Here is a 13,929-nt window from a genome sequence, read left to right on the forward strand (position 1 = left end):
TCTTTTTTTGTGTTTTTTTTTTTTTTTTTACCTGAGTTAAGATATACATGCTGTATAATTGCATCTGCAGCTGTGTTCATTCCTTTTGCCTTTCAAACCCCAGAGAAACTGAATTTTTTTAAATCGATATGCAAAAAGGAAAAAAAGCTGAATGTAATATGCTCTCCCTGCCCCCCCCCAAAAAATCAAAAAACCCAACCAAAAAATTAGTGGGGGGGTGGGGGGTGAGGAGAGGAATAAAACAGGGACTGTACAAATGCAAAACCTACTAAAAATCTAAACACCCCCCTACCCCAGCACAAAAACCAGTGACAAAGAGTTCTCTGGGGGCCATCCCGCCGGATTTCTCTTTGAAGGTCGTCAGGCAGGCCCTAAAACAGCACGTTGGAGTCCTAGCGGCAAGCGCTCCACGGCATCGTCCTAGCCGGACCTTCAGAAGTGAGCAGGTGGGCTCAGCAGAACTGCGGGCTAGTGGGGATTTGGGGGCCACGAACCAGAGTTAAGGGGATGGGGGTGGGGAATGACTCTTGGGTTGTCCAGTGTTTGGCACGCAGAGGTGCCCTGTGGCTTGTCTGCGCTGTAGGCCCCTCCAGCCCCTGTACCCGTCCCCCCCGGATGTGTGGGCTGCTCAGGGGCTCCTGGGTTAGCTGCCGGGGCAGCCCAGAGGCAGAGCGTGCCCACCGGCGAGGCGGTGTGGGAGACGAGCCCTTTCCACACACTAGCTGTCCCCGGTGTGGAACTTGAGGGCCCCCCTCGGGATCTCCCTCGGGCACACACCCACGCAGCCCCACAAAGATGCACGCAGCCCTTTCTGAAGTCAAGTATCTCAGTAGTGCTCGGGTCCAGGTTTCCTTGCGGCCGCACGGCCTCCTGCAGTGAGAGCAGGGCAGAGACAAGCTGGAAGCGACGCTAGCAAAGCTGCCTCTCCTACGGAGCCAGCACTGGGGAGAAACCCAGGTCACCCACCCGCCGTGCTGGGCAACTTTAAGGCAAGTTTCTCCTGGATAAAAAAATCAGGGCTAAGAAATCACACCTCCTTTCCCCCCCCACCCCCAAATAACTGGAACTTAAAATAAATGACACAGCAAGCAAATCCTGCCCTGCCCCTTCTCCCCCCCACCCCCATACCCAGTACAATCAGATCCAGCGGGTCTTTTTCCCCTGAGTTACAATCCTGCTCTTGCTCCGAGAGCCCAGATTGCATAAGAAACACGTTTTACCCCGAAGGTTGGTTGGTTTTGCTTTATACGCACACTCAAAACACACACGAGATATAGAATTTGACATAGAATTTCTCCCACCCCCAACCCACCCCGCTTTCTAAGGCTCCTTATACAAGGCGAGCAACGCCTTCGTTCTGAGAGAGGATACGTTTCCAGGCCAGGCACAGAGCCAAGTCTCAAGGGCCTGACTGGCTAGGGCGTCTGGAGAGCAGAGATGCCACCTCACTGGTCCTGCACCCAACACGGGCTGAGAACAGCCACAGATCCCCTCAGCGACGAAGTCAGATGTACGGTCTGTGCCCATAAGACTTCTCTAGCTACAGGTTTTGGCATTGAGGAGGTGGGAGAGGGGAAAACCCTTCGTTTTATCTAACTACCGAGAGAGGGTTTCGGGATCTTTGATCTCGCCTGAGTTGCATACTGAACGTAGGCTGCGGGTTAGCAGGGTTGCTGGTCCCATCGTGCAGGGTCAATTCCACGGCAGGAGCGTAAAAAGCGAACTGCCCAGCTGGAAGGGGAACTGAACAGTCTAGAAATCGGTCCCGTTTGTCAGGCTGCAGGGGTGGCTTTTGGTTTGCTCGAGGCCGCATCGCTCTGTGACATCGGACGCCAGCAAACACACCCAGCCCCTGATTCAGCCAAGCACATCAAAGGGCTCGGGTGACTCGGGGCGGACCGAGGCGAGACCCAGGAAGTGCTGGAAGGTTTCCGCAGGAGGGACGAAGCCCCGTGTTACGGTGCCGGCTAGCGGGGAGCAGCCAGCTCCTATCTCTGGGCTGAGCTCCACTTTTCACTTTAGCTTGGCTGTTCCCCGTTCAAAGCCGCCCGGGCTCCATGAAAACGGAGTTCTGAGGGCAGCAGCCCAGGGCGGCTTCCAAAGCCAGGACGCAGCAAAAGGAACCAGAAGGCGTTTGGGGCTTGCAGGCAGGGAAGGACAATGGCAATGGGGCAAAGGGCCGTAACTTTCTGTGCGTCTGCACAGGACAAGAGGGGAGCACTCAGAAACAGTCTGTTAAAAGTACAGATATCTAGATCTATAATCACAAGTGGCACCAGGCTCCAACCAAAACCCCCTGCAGTCAGTGGATTCTGGCGGCTGGCTGAGGAAGTCGAGTGAGCCCTCCCTCTATAAAAACACCCTGATTTCTCCATGACGGGAGCTTGTATCGCCGACGGCCTGCTGCTACAGCTGGTCCTCGCTCACCAAATCCCCTCGCTTCCCTATTCTCCCCACTTGAGCAGCGGCAGAGAGAGATGGACGCTAGCTTGGATTCTCTGCAGGAGCTGTCCCATAGGGCATTAAAAGGTCGCTCCTTGGAGATCATGCCCACCTGGCTCTTAGTATAGAAGCCACCGGCGGTCTGACTCGTTGCTGTGCTGCCTAAGGAGGAACTGTCCTGCCAGGAATCTGGCAGCAGTGCCATGGGGGGAGAAGGGGCCAGGGAATGAGATGCTAATTGCCACTGAGTGCATCAACAAGCAACTTGGCAGCAGGCTGGACAAAGGCACATAAATCTGGCTCGCTCTGAGTCAATGGGAGAGTTGGCGTCAATGGGTTTGATCCCGGGTGCTCCAGAAGGAGCTACCGCAGCATCATTAACCTAGAGATCGGGGAGAGTTTTTTTAAATACAAAACAGCTGCCTGGTTAAAAAGAAAAGATGCAACGGCCGGGCTGGACGGAACAGAGGGGAGCGGCTTGATGAGGATACACGTCCCCTGGCCTCTCAGGTCAAAGGGGCACTTGAGTAACAAGTCTAAACAGGGAGCGCATTTCTAGCCCGATTCTCCGGGAGGCCAAGATGCCTTCAGCCACCTGAGAAGCCTGGGCACCTCCCAGAAAGGCACAACCTCCTCCCAGGATCTCAGCAGTCAGGGAAACAAAGGAGTAGCCAAGCCAGGCCCTGCTTTTTACTGGGGGGTTACTGGCATGGGTGCGACCAACAGACAGTGAGGATTGCAAAACGGGTCCCCAGCTGAGCAGTGAGGCCCCATGGCTTGGCATGCAGGGGTGTAATGGAGCAGATCCAGGCCTGGTTAGTTGGGAACAGGGAACCACCAGCATTCCCCTCCGGCTGGCTCAGCAGCGTCAGCATCCCACTTAGCGGAACACAGCTCACAACACTCACAAAGATGCTTTCCCGCCACCCGGGAGCAGCCGCTTTTCTTCCGCGGCAGGCACTGGAGACCAGCGTCAGCCGTGGCCTAAGCAAATGCCAAGCCCACTGCAATCAACAGAGGCTGCACCCACTTATACCAGGGCTCAACAGGACCCCGTGCATCACAGGTATGTACCCTGCAAAGCTGATACATGCACCGTAGTGGTCACATTTCTCCAGGGAAAAGAGAGGAGCCCAGTCTCAAGTGTAAGGCCGGGAAAGAGGACAAATCTCCACTCCACTCCAGAGGGTGCCCTCTCCCTCTGCGTGACAAAGCTAATTAACGCTTGAACCACAGAGCTTTTAACATTTAACAGGATTAAATCCAGCCTCTTTCTGCATCACGTTTAAGCAGCTTGGTGGATCCTCCCGCCCCAGGTAGACAGGTATAGTTAAAGCAGTATAACCCCACTAGTGGGGACGCAGTTACACAGGTAGAAAGGTGCTCTTGCTGTAGGAGAAGGGACATAACTCTACTGGTATAAGTCACCTTTATACTGGCTTTACTATAGCCACACTAGGAGCTGTACTGGTATAGCTATAATGGTAATAAGTCACACTCCTAACTGCCATAATGATATTGGTACAAACCGTCCTGGCCTAGAGAACGTGTTGCAGCTTCAACATTCCCTGCCCCACCCCCAGAGGAAGAATTACTATATATGACAAAACCTAGGGGTCACGACCATCCTGCTGTTTCCATGAGAGGGAGATCCTGGCTAGATCCCAGCTAGATGGGAGGTGAGTCTGCTGGCACGAATACCTGGGTTCAGTGACCATTGGTTTCGAGCAGCCAACTCAGGGGAGCTTTAAGGGACCGTTTAGGGAGGGACCCAATCAGCTTGAGATCTGGTCAATTTCAATGACCTGGAGGCACAGGAGGGTTTTGCACCTGCTCTGCAGTCCCTCTGCCAATTTCCCTGCTTTCACAATCCCCTTAAGATCCACTCTGAGGAAGGGAAACTGAGGCGCTAGGGGCTTGACCAAAGTCAGTGGAAACTGAAGTGGGCTTTGGCTCAGGCCCCGCAGAGGGGGAAAAAACAGTGAAACTGACCACACACAAAGCGCTGTCAGATGCACAGAGGGAAACAAACTAAAAATAACCCAGTGGGATTTTGTCCTGTCTCTAATCTCCTTCAGGGAGCATCAGGTTAGCGGCAGCAACGCCAGGGGAACTTGTTCAGACAGATACGCGGAGAGCCCATGGTGTCTCTTTAACATTCACTGTGGAGATTAAAAAAAAACAACAACCCAATCCCAGTGCACATTCTAAAAATATCACTGCAACAATATGCTTCATGGCAGCGCTCCCACCCTCGTCCGCCTAGCAGCACAGGGAGCACCAAAGGCCTGAGGGGGAAAAATCTTGGGGTGTGGGGTCACATTTTCAAATGCTCAATGCCCGCCACCGGGGCTAGAACAGCACGAGTGCTCAGCTTCTCTTGGGACACCTCGGATCCGTTTTCACAAAACGCTCACGACCCAACCTGCTGGATTCCTTTGAAAATCTGCCCACTTATTTCAGTGCCGCAAAAGAGCGCTGAGCCCGTCTGAAAATATCTAGTCCTTACATCTGCTTTTCGCCAGCGACACCGTAGGAGACATCAGGAAAGAGTTCCCCCCCCAGTGCATGCTACGGCCGACCCAGACAGAAAATGGTGCAGAAAGATGAGAAGCAGGAACCTCATTGACTTTTATCTAGTACACCTGATTTTTCTGGTTATTTTCATCACCTGTCCAAAAAAAAGAAAAGAAAAGAAAAGAAAAGAAAAGAAAAGAAACCTACGAAGAACCAGTTTGCTGTTTCAGCCCTGAGCAGACGATGAGGTGTAACAAGTATCTAGAATCTGGCGAAAGCAGCAGGGGGGGCGGAGAGGGCATGTGTACAATCTGGATTCTACATTGTAGTATGAGATTCTCTGTGCTGGTTTCCAGCAGAGCAGTGAGCTAACAGGCTGGTTAGCTGCTGGCAGCATGCAGGGTCAGGGAGCTGGAGGCAGTCAAGAGCAGCTTGCGACTAGAAAAACAGGCTGGGGAGGTTGGGAGCCGGTTTATCAAATGGAAAAGCACAAAAATCAGCAGGAAAAGACGTTGTTTAAAAAAATCCAGAGCGCCCCACCCCCGTTGTTTGCAAGAGAGGCCAAGCTGGGAGGCTTTGGGTCTCCATTCCATTGCTTTGCCCTTTGCGCAGATGTTCACACCAGCGCAAAAGCACTTTCGCTTCACGTCCACCCTCTGCGCTGGTGTAAATGACCTTTATGGGCCAGGACTATTATGCAGGTAAGGATGCTCGGGTGCCACAGGACAGGGCAGAGGAAACGCATGGCTACAGCAGGACACACGCTTAAGGCCCGATCCTGAGAAGTGCTGAGCACGTTCAACACACGTTAACTTTCGGTGGGAGTTAACAGCACTCAGCACCTTGCAGGAGACTTCCCAGCTGGGGATGTTTTAGGCTCCTCAGCCCCTTGCCGGACAGATGAATTCTGCAGCAAGCCCTCGATTGTCTCTAAAATGGAGTTTCTCCTCCAGAATAACCCCGCCCCCGCACTCACGTCAGGAACACGGCACACAGCGCAGAGCTCATTAAATTATGCTCCCCTGGACCTAATTACAGGGAGAGAATTGTACTGTAAGCCCCTGGGAACAGGGTTCCTGGGAGGGGATGGGGTGGGGAAGCAGAGGAGTCATCAACGTTAATTTCCTCCACCGAGAAATTAAACAAACACACGAGAAAAATACAAAACAGACCAAGTGTAACAGGCCAGCCAGTCCCTTGTGATGACGCCAAGTTGCAGGTAACTGCAGGCAACTGCAAGCAGGACCCTCAATGGTGCAGCATCAGTTGTACCACAGATCCAGTTTAAGCCTGGGATTTTCAAAGAAGCCAGATGGAATTAGGGGCAAGTCAATGGGAGTTGGGAACCTAATTCCCTCACACGTAGGTCCAGATCAGAGGGAATAAAAGAGGCAAAGGGAGCAGGAGGGTGCTCTGGACTGGGGATGGGAAGTAGAATTCGGGTAGCTTTACTGTTCAGTCTCGTGATGCAAAATCTGTTTTTTGCCTCCAAAGCCTACAAGCCAGAATCGCACCCTTTGCTGCCCCTCGGGTTACGCCCGGAGAATTCCTGCCAGCTAGGGCAAGCGTATCATTACTGCAGGCTACGGGTGTCAAGCAACGACACATCCACACGCACTGCCTTCCCCCTGCTGCCCCCAGCCCCATCCACACAGCTCTCAAACCTAAACTGTAAAGCATTGGCTGAAGTCCCCTTACCGCTCGCGGGCCTCGAACACGCGCTTTGCTGAAGCAGGACCCGAAGGAAGCAGGCTGGCCGTGCGGACAGCTCTGCTTTACGCCGGCTGCCCTTGGCTGTGCGCTCTGGCCCTGATCCAAAGCACTGCTGTTATGCACCTGCTTGACTTGGAGCAGTGAGTAACCCCTTCGGCTTCACTGAGGCGATGCCTGAAGTCCAGCAGGCGCGTAAGTGCTTTTCTGGATCAGGGTCGGCACAAGCCCCTAGAGGACCAAGGTCCAACAGCTAGTTGTGGAGCGGAGCGGAGAGGCTGAAGAGGTGGCACCTAATTCCTTTACCTGGATCCCTGAAGGGAACGGATCCTAGAAACGCAGACTTTTCCCAATGAGGCAGCTCTACAAAACCGTCTCCTAATAACTGCAGATCAACGACACAACTTCAACCCTAAGGATCTCCAAACGGAGCTTGCTTAAATCCCCCCCCCCCTTCCACCCTGCATACAAACACCTGAGCTCATTTGGTGGGGTCACCCTGGCTCTCTCCCGAACCTCGGGCGTCACCAGTGTTCAAAAGAAAGTAGCGCGGATCGAACTCGACCAAAGCTCAACATCAGACGATGACAAGAAAAAGAGGTTACAAGGTTTCCAAGTCCTGTTTCCCTGAACGAACGCTAATATATATCATTTTTGTGAGTTAAGGTTTGATTTTTTTTTTTTAGAGAATAAAATAGAAGCTATTTACAAAAAAAAAAAAAATTCCAAATAACCACCTCGTAAAATGCCATATAGTTTGAGTGTAGTTCTTAAAATTAAAAAAAAAAAAGATTTAAAGGACTAAAATTCCTCCCGCTTTTGCAAATGTTGTTTTTGGTTTAAAAAAAAGAAAAGGAAAGGAAGGTGGGGAGGTTTCATTAAAAACACAAGCCCGCGGGCGTCGGTGCGACTGTGTGTCTGTCTGGAGGTATCCAAAAGAACACAACTTCAAACAACAACATTAAAACAAACCAACGCACAGTGCAAAGTGGGGTGTCGTGAGGTAAAGCGTTCCGGGAGGACGGTGCATCACCTCCAAAGCGAACGGGTAACGACTGGCTCAGGGTCCAGGCTGCTTTTAATGAAACCCCCTGGATTAAAGCTTTTCTCCTTGCAAAACTTTCTCCAGTCCTCTCGGGAGGAGTGGGAGACGGGGGCTTCCTCCCCCCACCCCCCGGGAAAGCCAGATGCAAGCTTGGTTTTTGGCATCAGCTGTGATAGAAGCTCCATGTGTGGGTTTATTATTTTGTGTGTGTGTCTTTTGGTGAGATGAGGCGCTGCCGTTGGGGGGAGGGGGGGTTAAGGCGAAGAAGAGTTATTAGAGGTAGAGGTTGGAGGGGCGGACAAACCAGCTGGGGCAGCCTGGGAGACGCCGCTGCTGCCCCCCACGCCGCTGCTGCTGCTGCTGCTCCGGCTGCCGCTGTTTCCTTTGCTGTAGGCGGAGGAAGGGAGCGAGGAGGACGAGGGGCCGGGGGTCTGTGCGAACAACACACCTGGGGGAGAGACAAGAGGGAGAGGCTTGGGGTGGGGCTGCTCCTAACTCCAGCGGGAACCAAGCTGCGAAGTGGGGAAGAACGCTCCTTCTCCCCCCTGTCCTCCCTGCTAGGACAGTGGGGCCCTGATGCGTAGGAACCGTCAGCCCGGATCAAAGCAGCGATCCATCCGGCCCAGCATCCGTCTTGGTCAATGGCCAGCGGCTTCAGAGGAAGGGGCAAGAAACTCTGCAATAAGCAGCTAAGGCATAAGCTTCATTGGAGAGGGGTGATCTAGTGCTTAGGGCCCTGGCCTATTCTAGTTCCTGTGCCTCTGTTTCTCCTCGCAACCGTGTCTCTCTAGACCGTAAGCTCTTCGGGGCAGGGACCAGCTCTCGCTAGGTGTCTGTGCCACGCCCAGCAGAATGGGGTGTGGCTCTTGGCCTCTAGGCCCTACCATAGTGGTGCTAATTCGTGGAACTAGCTTGCAAGCGCCTTTGTCCCCAGAGGAAAGAGTTTGGAAGCACATTGTCTAAGGGCAGCGCGACGCGGAGAGGCATGTCGCCACCTCCTGAACGCCAAGACCGAAAGCCTGCAAAGGGAGAGGCGCGTCCGGCACGGAGCAATCCAATCCACCCCCAGAAAGCAGGGCCGGCTCCAGGGTTTTGGCTGCCCCAAGCCAAAAAAAAAAAAAAAGCCGCGATCGCGATCTGCGGCGGCAATTCGGCGGAAGGTCCTTCGCTCCGAGCAGGAGTGAGGGACCGTCCGCTGAATTGCCGCCGAATAGCTGGACCTGCCGCCCCTCTCCGGAGTGGCCGTCCCAAGCACCTGCTTGCCAGGCTGGTGCCTGGAGCCGGCCCTGCCGGAAAGGCTGGGAAGGGACTGCAGAATAGGAACCTTGAGACCAGAGCCTGGGCTCTGATCAGACAGCCTGCTCTGGGTTTGTACAGCCCCCGGCGCGATGGGGCTACTGGGGCATCGTCTCACAGTTACACATCAACGCGATCACCGGGGAGAGCCGTGTTTTGCTGTTTGTCTGGGCCAGCAGGGGGCTGGGGAGGGGCGGAGCGAGAGGCAGAGACGGAGACCCGGCCGCGTTCCCCTTACCTGTATAGACGATGCCGTTGATCTCCACTGACATGCTGATGCTGTTCGTGCCGTTGCTGGCCAGGCTCATGCCGGAGTCCTGACGGTTTTCTGCAGCAGGATAGATCAGATTATAAACAAAGTGCTCAGTCAGAACACGGCCATCCTGACCCGCCAGGATCACAGAACCCTGCGGACGCCATCCCCAAATCCTTTCCTCTCGGCTATTAACAGGGATGGTAAAAAAATCCCTCTCCATTTACAGATGGGGGTCTTAGCATCCGGGTCTGCCTTTAAATGTTATTGTGGTCCTATTGGACAGGCAGCAGGGATACATGGAAACCAGCGGGTGGGAAAAAGGACCTGGAGAACGAAAAGCGAGCCCTCCGGACAAGGCTGGTTTAGGGGTCTGGTACCATCAGCAGGAGCAGAGGCCCTGGGAATCAAACCCGGCTTCGCAAGACACCAGCAGCTTTGGGATTTGTGTCTTCAGCTTCGCTAAAAGTGGGTCCAGCACACTGCCAGGACAGGGAGCGGGGAGAGGGACCGGATCAGACATGACACGGAAGAGGCGCTGGTTTTTAAACCCTGGCTAGTAAAACAGTCCTGCCTATGCTGGGAGAGGGGAAAAGGCCTGGCTGAGCGGCCCCAGCATGGGACAGGGAGCTGGGGACAGCTCTTTTAGCTCATGCAGTGGAAGCTTGGCATTTAAGAATCAGAGGTCCCGGGTTCAATCCCCACTGCCGACGACCCGTGCATGGGGTGGCCTTACTCCAGCGGGCTGGGATAGGGTTGGGGGCCCCTAGACTAACCTCTGGGGATGATCCGCAGTGCGACCACCTCCCTTTTCTCTCCCTCCCCCCAAGCCAGCCCCAGCGCTGCCCACCTGGCGAGCGGGTCCCTTGGCTGTTAATGCGGATGCTCATGGGTAGCTGCGCCGTCATGGCCAGGAGGTTCTGCTGAATGGCCCGTTGCATCAGCCTCTGCTGCTCGTCCGTCACCAGAGCCAGCTTCTTCTCCGGAGGCTCCCCGGACTCCAGCTTCTCTCGCAGCTGCTCCAGGGCCGCGGCCTGAGCGGCCACCGCTGCCTGAGCGGCGGCCGCCTGCACGGCCGCTGCCTGGGCCGCTACCACCGGGTGGCCAGCCAGGGACACAGGGAGTCGGCTGGGCATGGTGATTGGGATGGGGGAATCCTCTTCTGCAACAAGGAGAGGGCACGGGAGTCCCGTGAGCTCGCGCAGGCTGGTCCAGGCCAGACTCTTCACGTGCATGAGAAACAAGCTTTACGTACACCCAGCCTTCCCAGCCAGCTCGCTGCTGCAGTATGGGATGGCTCCTTTGTATGGTACTCTCCTTTCACAAGCATTGATTCACACGGGCATGGCACTGAAGACTAGTGGTTAGACCAGGGGGGCTGGGATTCAAGACACCTAGGTCCCAGCTGCCTTCCTGTACGACCTGGGGCAAATTACTTCCCCGCACTCTGCCTCAGTTTCCCCAGTGGTAGACTAGGGATAATCCTGGCCTATTTTATGGTGGGTGAGCAGAGCAATCCCTATGGCTCCGTTAATGGTTATAAATTGCTCTGAGATTCTGACATTAAAGTGGCACCATGTAAAGGAGCCGGTGTAGCAGCGTGGACTGAGCGCAGGCCTGGGAGCCAGGACTCCTGGGTTCTCTTCCCAGTGGTAGAAAGAGAGCGGGGGGGACTGGGACTCAGGACTCCTGGGTTCTCGTCCCAGCTCTTGGAGGAGAGCAGGGTCTAGTAGTTAGAGCAGGGGGGGACTGGGACTCAGGACTCCTGGGTTCTATCCCTTGCTCGGCCATCATTTGCCCATGAGTGCCACAGGAATGTTATTAACTCCCCGCTCCGGAGGGCTCTGAAACTACGGGGTGAAAAGCTCCAGCTAAAAGAGCCAAACCCTGAGGCCTTTACTCCCTCGCTCCCCCCATCGCTTTAACCCACGGCCCAGCCCACTCACGCCAAGCAGGGCGCCAGCCAAGCCGTTACCTTTCTTTATCTTTTGCCCGGGGCCGAGGGGGCCGCCGTTGGTGGCCCCCGCCAGCCCCAGGCCAGGCACTTGCAGCTTGGGGGAGGAGAGCAGGCTGGGGGTGCCGCTGGGGGAGTAGGTGAAGAGGGAGCCCCCGAAGCCCTGCCGGCGGCCCTCTCGCCGGTTGCTGTCGATGGCTGCTTGCAGCTCGTTGGGGTTGCTGAGGCCTCGCTTCTCGCACTCGTAGGGGTACAGGTACTTCATGTATCTGCCAGAGGAAACGCCCCGCTCAGCCCGCGGCACCAGCCGCCCCCTGCCCGCCCGAGAAACCTCCCAGCCCACCCGCCGAGGAGGCGGCTCCCGCAGGCCAGCAGCTAGCACGGGCGCCTGGCGGCGTTGATCCAGAGGCGCCTTTTCCCCAGGGCCGCGCCGCCGCCACGCCTTCAAGCGAAAGGGATTGCTGTAGCCCCCACCCCTGCCCATCTGGGCAGTGGCAACAGGAGGTTTGGCGACACCGACGCTCTGTCCTGCACCAGCCAAACCAGAGATCCTTAACAGATCTGGCTACAGAGGCCCCTTTCTCCATCCGGGGCGGGGAAGAGAGAGCGGGTGCGGATCCAGCAGGAAGCAGAGCAATCCGGGAAATGGGGAGGGGACCCAGCACCCCACCCACACAGCCTCGCGATGGGCTGTGGCCGAGTGCCACCCCTTAAACGAACAGTAGCTGATCCCCCACCACACCACCACCAGCCGCTTCTGGCCCTTGCTGTACTAAGGAACAGTGGCTGGGATCTCCCACCGCTGTGGGAAGCTGGGATCGAGCACTAGGCCAGCTGGATGGAAGGGCAGGGCGGTCTCCCACCTGCTCAGGGAAAACCTCCTCCCGCCCCCCGGATCCCACAGCACTTACTGAGTGCGTAGCGTGAAGGCAGCGCTGGTGATGGAGGTGGGCAGGTTGAGCCCTTTGGTGATCTCCCGCCACAGCTTCTTGTTGATCACTTCCACCAAGCCCCCTTTCTCGGTCACCAGCACGTAGAGCATGTACAGGTCCAGCACTTGCTTGGCCATGATGGGGATTCGGTTGACGGGCGTCCCTGTGGAGTGGGGGAGGTCAGTATGCTGGAGAGAGCTGGGCCAGGGGCCATGAAACGGAGGAGCAAGGTGCAACGGGGACTCAGAAACCCTGGATTCCATCCCTAGCTCTCGGACAAGTCACCTCCCTGCTGTGTGCCTCGGTTTCCCTCCCTCCTTTGCCTTTCTAGCTTTTCAGGGCCGGGACAGCCCCTAACAACATGTATATTATAGAATCTAGCACAATGGGGCCACGATCTCAGCTGGGGCTTCTGGGATCTACTATAATGTGTGATGAACACGAGGAAGGAAATACTTGTCCTTCAGACGAGATCATCTTTATCCCGAGTGTGCCTGGGACACGTTTTTGAAGAAAATCCTTTTCGTAGCAGCCTGGAAAGGTCCCCTAAATTCCACTGGCCGTTTCATCTGTGCTTAGCTCCCTTCCCAGCACGCCCGGCTGGTATCCGATTGTGGGTGGGGGAGGTTTGCCTATTTGCAGGGTACTATTTAAACATTTTTATATTCACATCCCTGCTCTGCTGGGCCGGGGCCGGTCATGCACACATTTGAAGGAGCCTGGTGTATTGGACTGGGCTGAAATAGAGACCCCACTGCCTATTTTCTTGGACTTATCTGCCACCCTGCCCTGGTCAGCGACAGCTCCTGGAACGTGGTAGGGGGCAGGGAGGTACCACAGAAGTGACTGGCGGCGGATAGGAAAAGGATGTGATGGAGCGAGAAACCCAACCCTCCCCACACAGAATACTCTGGCCATCTTCCACCGCCCTGTCTTTGCATTAGCGTCAGATGCACGTCACTCTCCCCAGATCCTCGCCCTGAGACGTCAGCAGCTCCTCCGCACATCCAGTGCAGGGAGAGGAGCTTACAGACACCAGCTCGGTCGTGTCCAGCAGGTGGCGCTAGCAACCAAAGCCCAGCAACGGGGCTTTTAAGAGGACGAGGGAATTCGTCAGAGAGCGGAAGAGACAGAAGCCACCGTCCCAGAGCATGAGACACCAAACTCTTGTGCAACGGACCGGAAGGTCCCGTCTGCTCTGGTGAGCTGGATTTAAAAACCCACGAGGGATCACAGCTGAGACACCGCTCTAGGCGGGGCCGGAGGGGGCGAATGGGCCAATGCCTTCAAATCTGCGTTCACGCTCCAAGACGGAGACTAGGGGCTAACCGGGCTTGAGCCCGAAACTTTCCCTGAGAGTCTCTCTCTCTCAAACAGGGCTACAGAGGGTCCCCCACCTTCCCAGCCCCCAATGCCCCAAGAGGCCAAAAACTGCAGGAGAGTCCGTGTCATTCCTGATAAAAATCCCGGGATAGGGGCCTGGCCGAGGATACTTTAAGGATGTGTCTATTATAAAAACTGGATGCAGACTGTTATAGGGACAAGATGACATCATCTCACTGTTTTCTTGTGCTTCTCCCCCCCCCCGTCCCCCAGCTTCATCCATTTCTTTCTTCTCTTATACGTAGATTGTAAATTCTTTAGAGAGGGGCTGACGTTTTGTTGTGTGTTTGTACAGCACCTAGCGCAATGCAGCCCCAGTCTAGGATTGCAGCTTCTAGGTACTTCAGTAATACAAATAATTAATAACAATGTGCCTGGTGACCCTCAGAACATAGAA

The 13,929-nt window shown here is 55.2% G+C and overlaps 1 protein-coding gene across 1 annotated transcript in view; it reads right to left on the minus strand.

The window, feature by feature from the left end:
* Positions 1 to 7,478: 7,478 nt before the first annotated feature.
* Positions 7,479 to 13,929, minus strand: part of ARID3A (AT-rich interaction domain 3A) — an 86,961-nt gene continuing 80,510 nt past the window's right edge. The window contains exons 5-9 of the mRNA XM_024204385.3: positions 12,129 to 12,312; positions 11,239 to 11,486; positions 10,114 to 10,425; positions 9,249 to 9,338; positions 7,479 to 8,162 (exon numbers count right to left, since the gene is read on the minus strand). Coding sequence (XP_024060153.2) covers positions 7,969 to 8,162; positions 9,249 to 9,338; positions 10,114 to 10,425; positions 11,239 to 11,486; positions 12,129 to 12,312 — 1,028 coding nt within the window. The 3' untranslated portion in view covers positions 7,479 to 7,968. The remainder of the gene's footprint in view (positions 8,163 to 9,248; positions 9,339 to 10,113; positions 10,426 to 11,238; positions 11,487 to 12,128; positions 12,313 to 13,929) is intronic.

The sequence above is a fragment of the Terrapene carolina genome, unplaced genomic scaffold (genome assembly GCF_002925995.2).
Source record: "Terrapene carolina triunguis isolate 2854851 unplaced genomic scaffold, T_m_triunguis-2.0 Scaffold194, whole genome shotgun sequence".
Classification (NCBI taxonomy): Eukaryota; Metazoa; Chordata; order Testudines; family Emydidae; genus Terrapene; species Terrapene triunguis.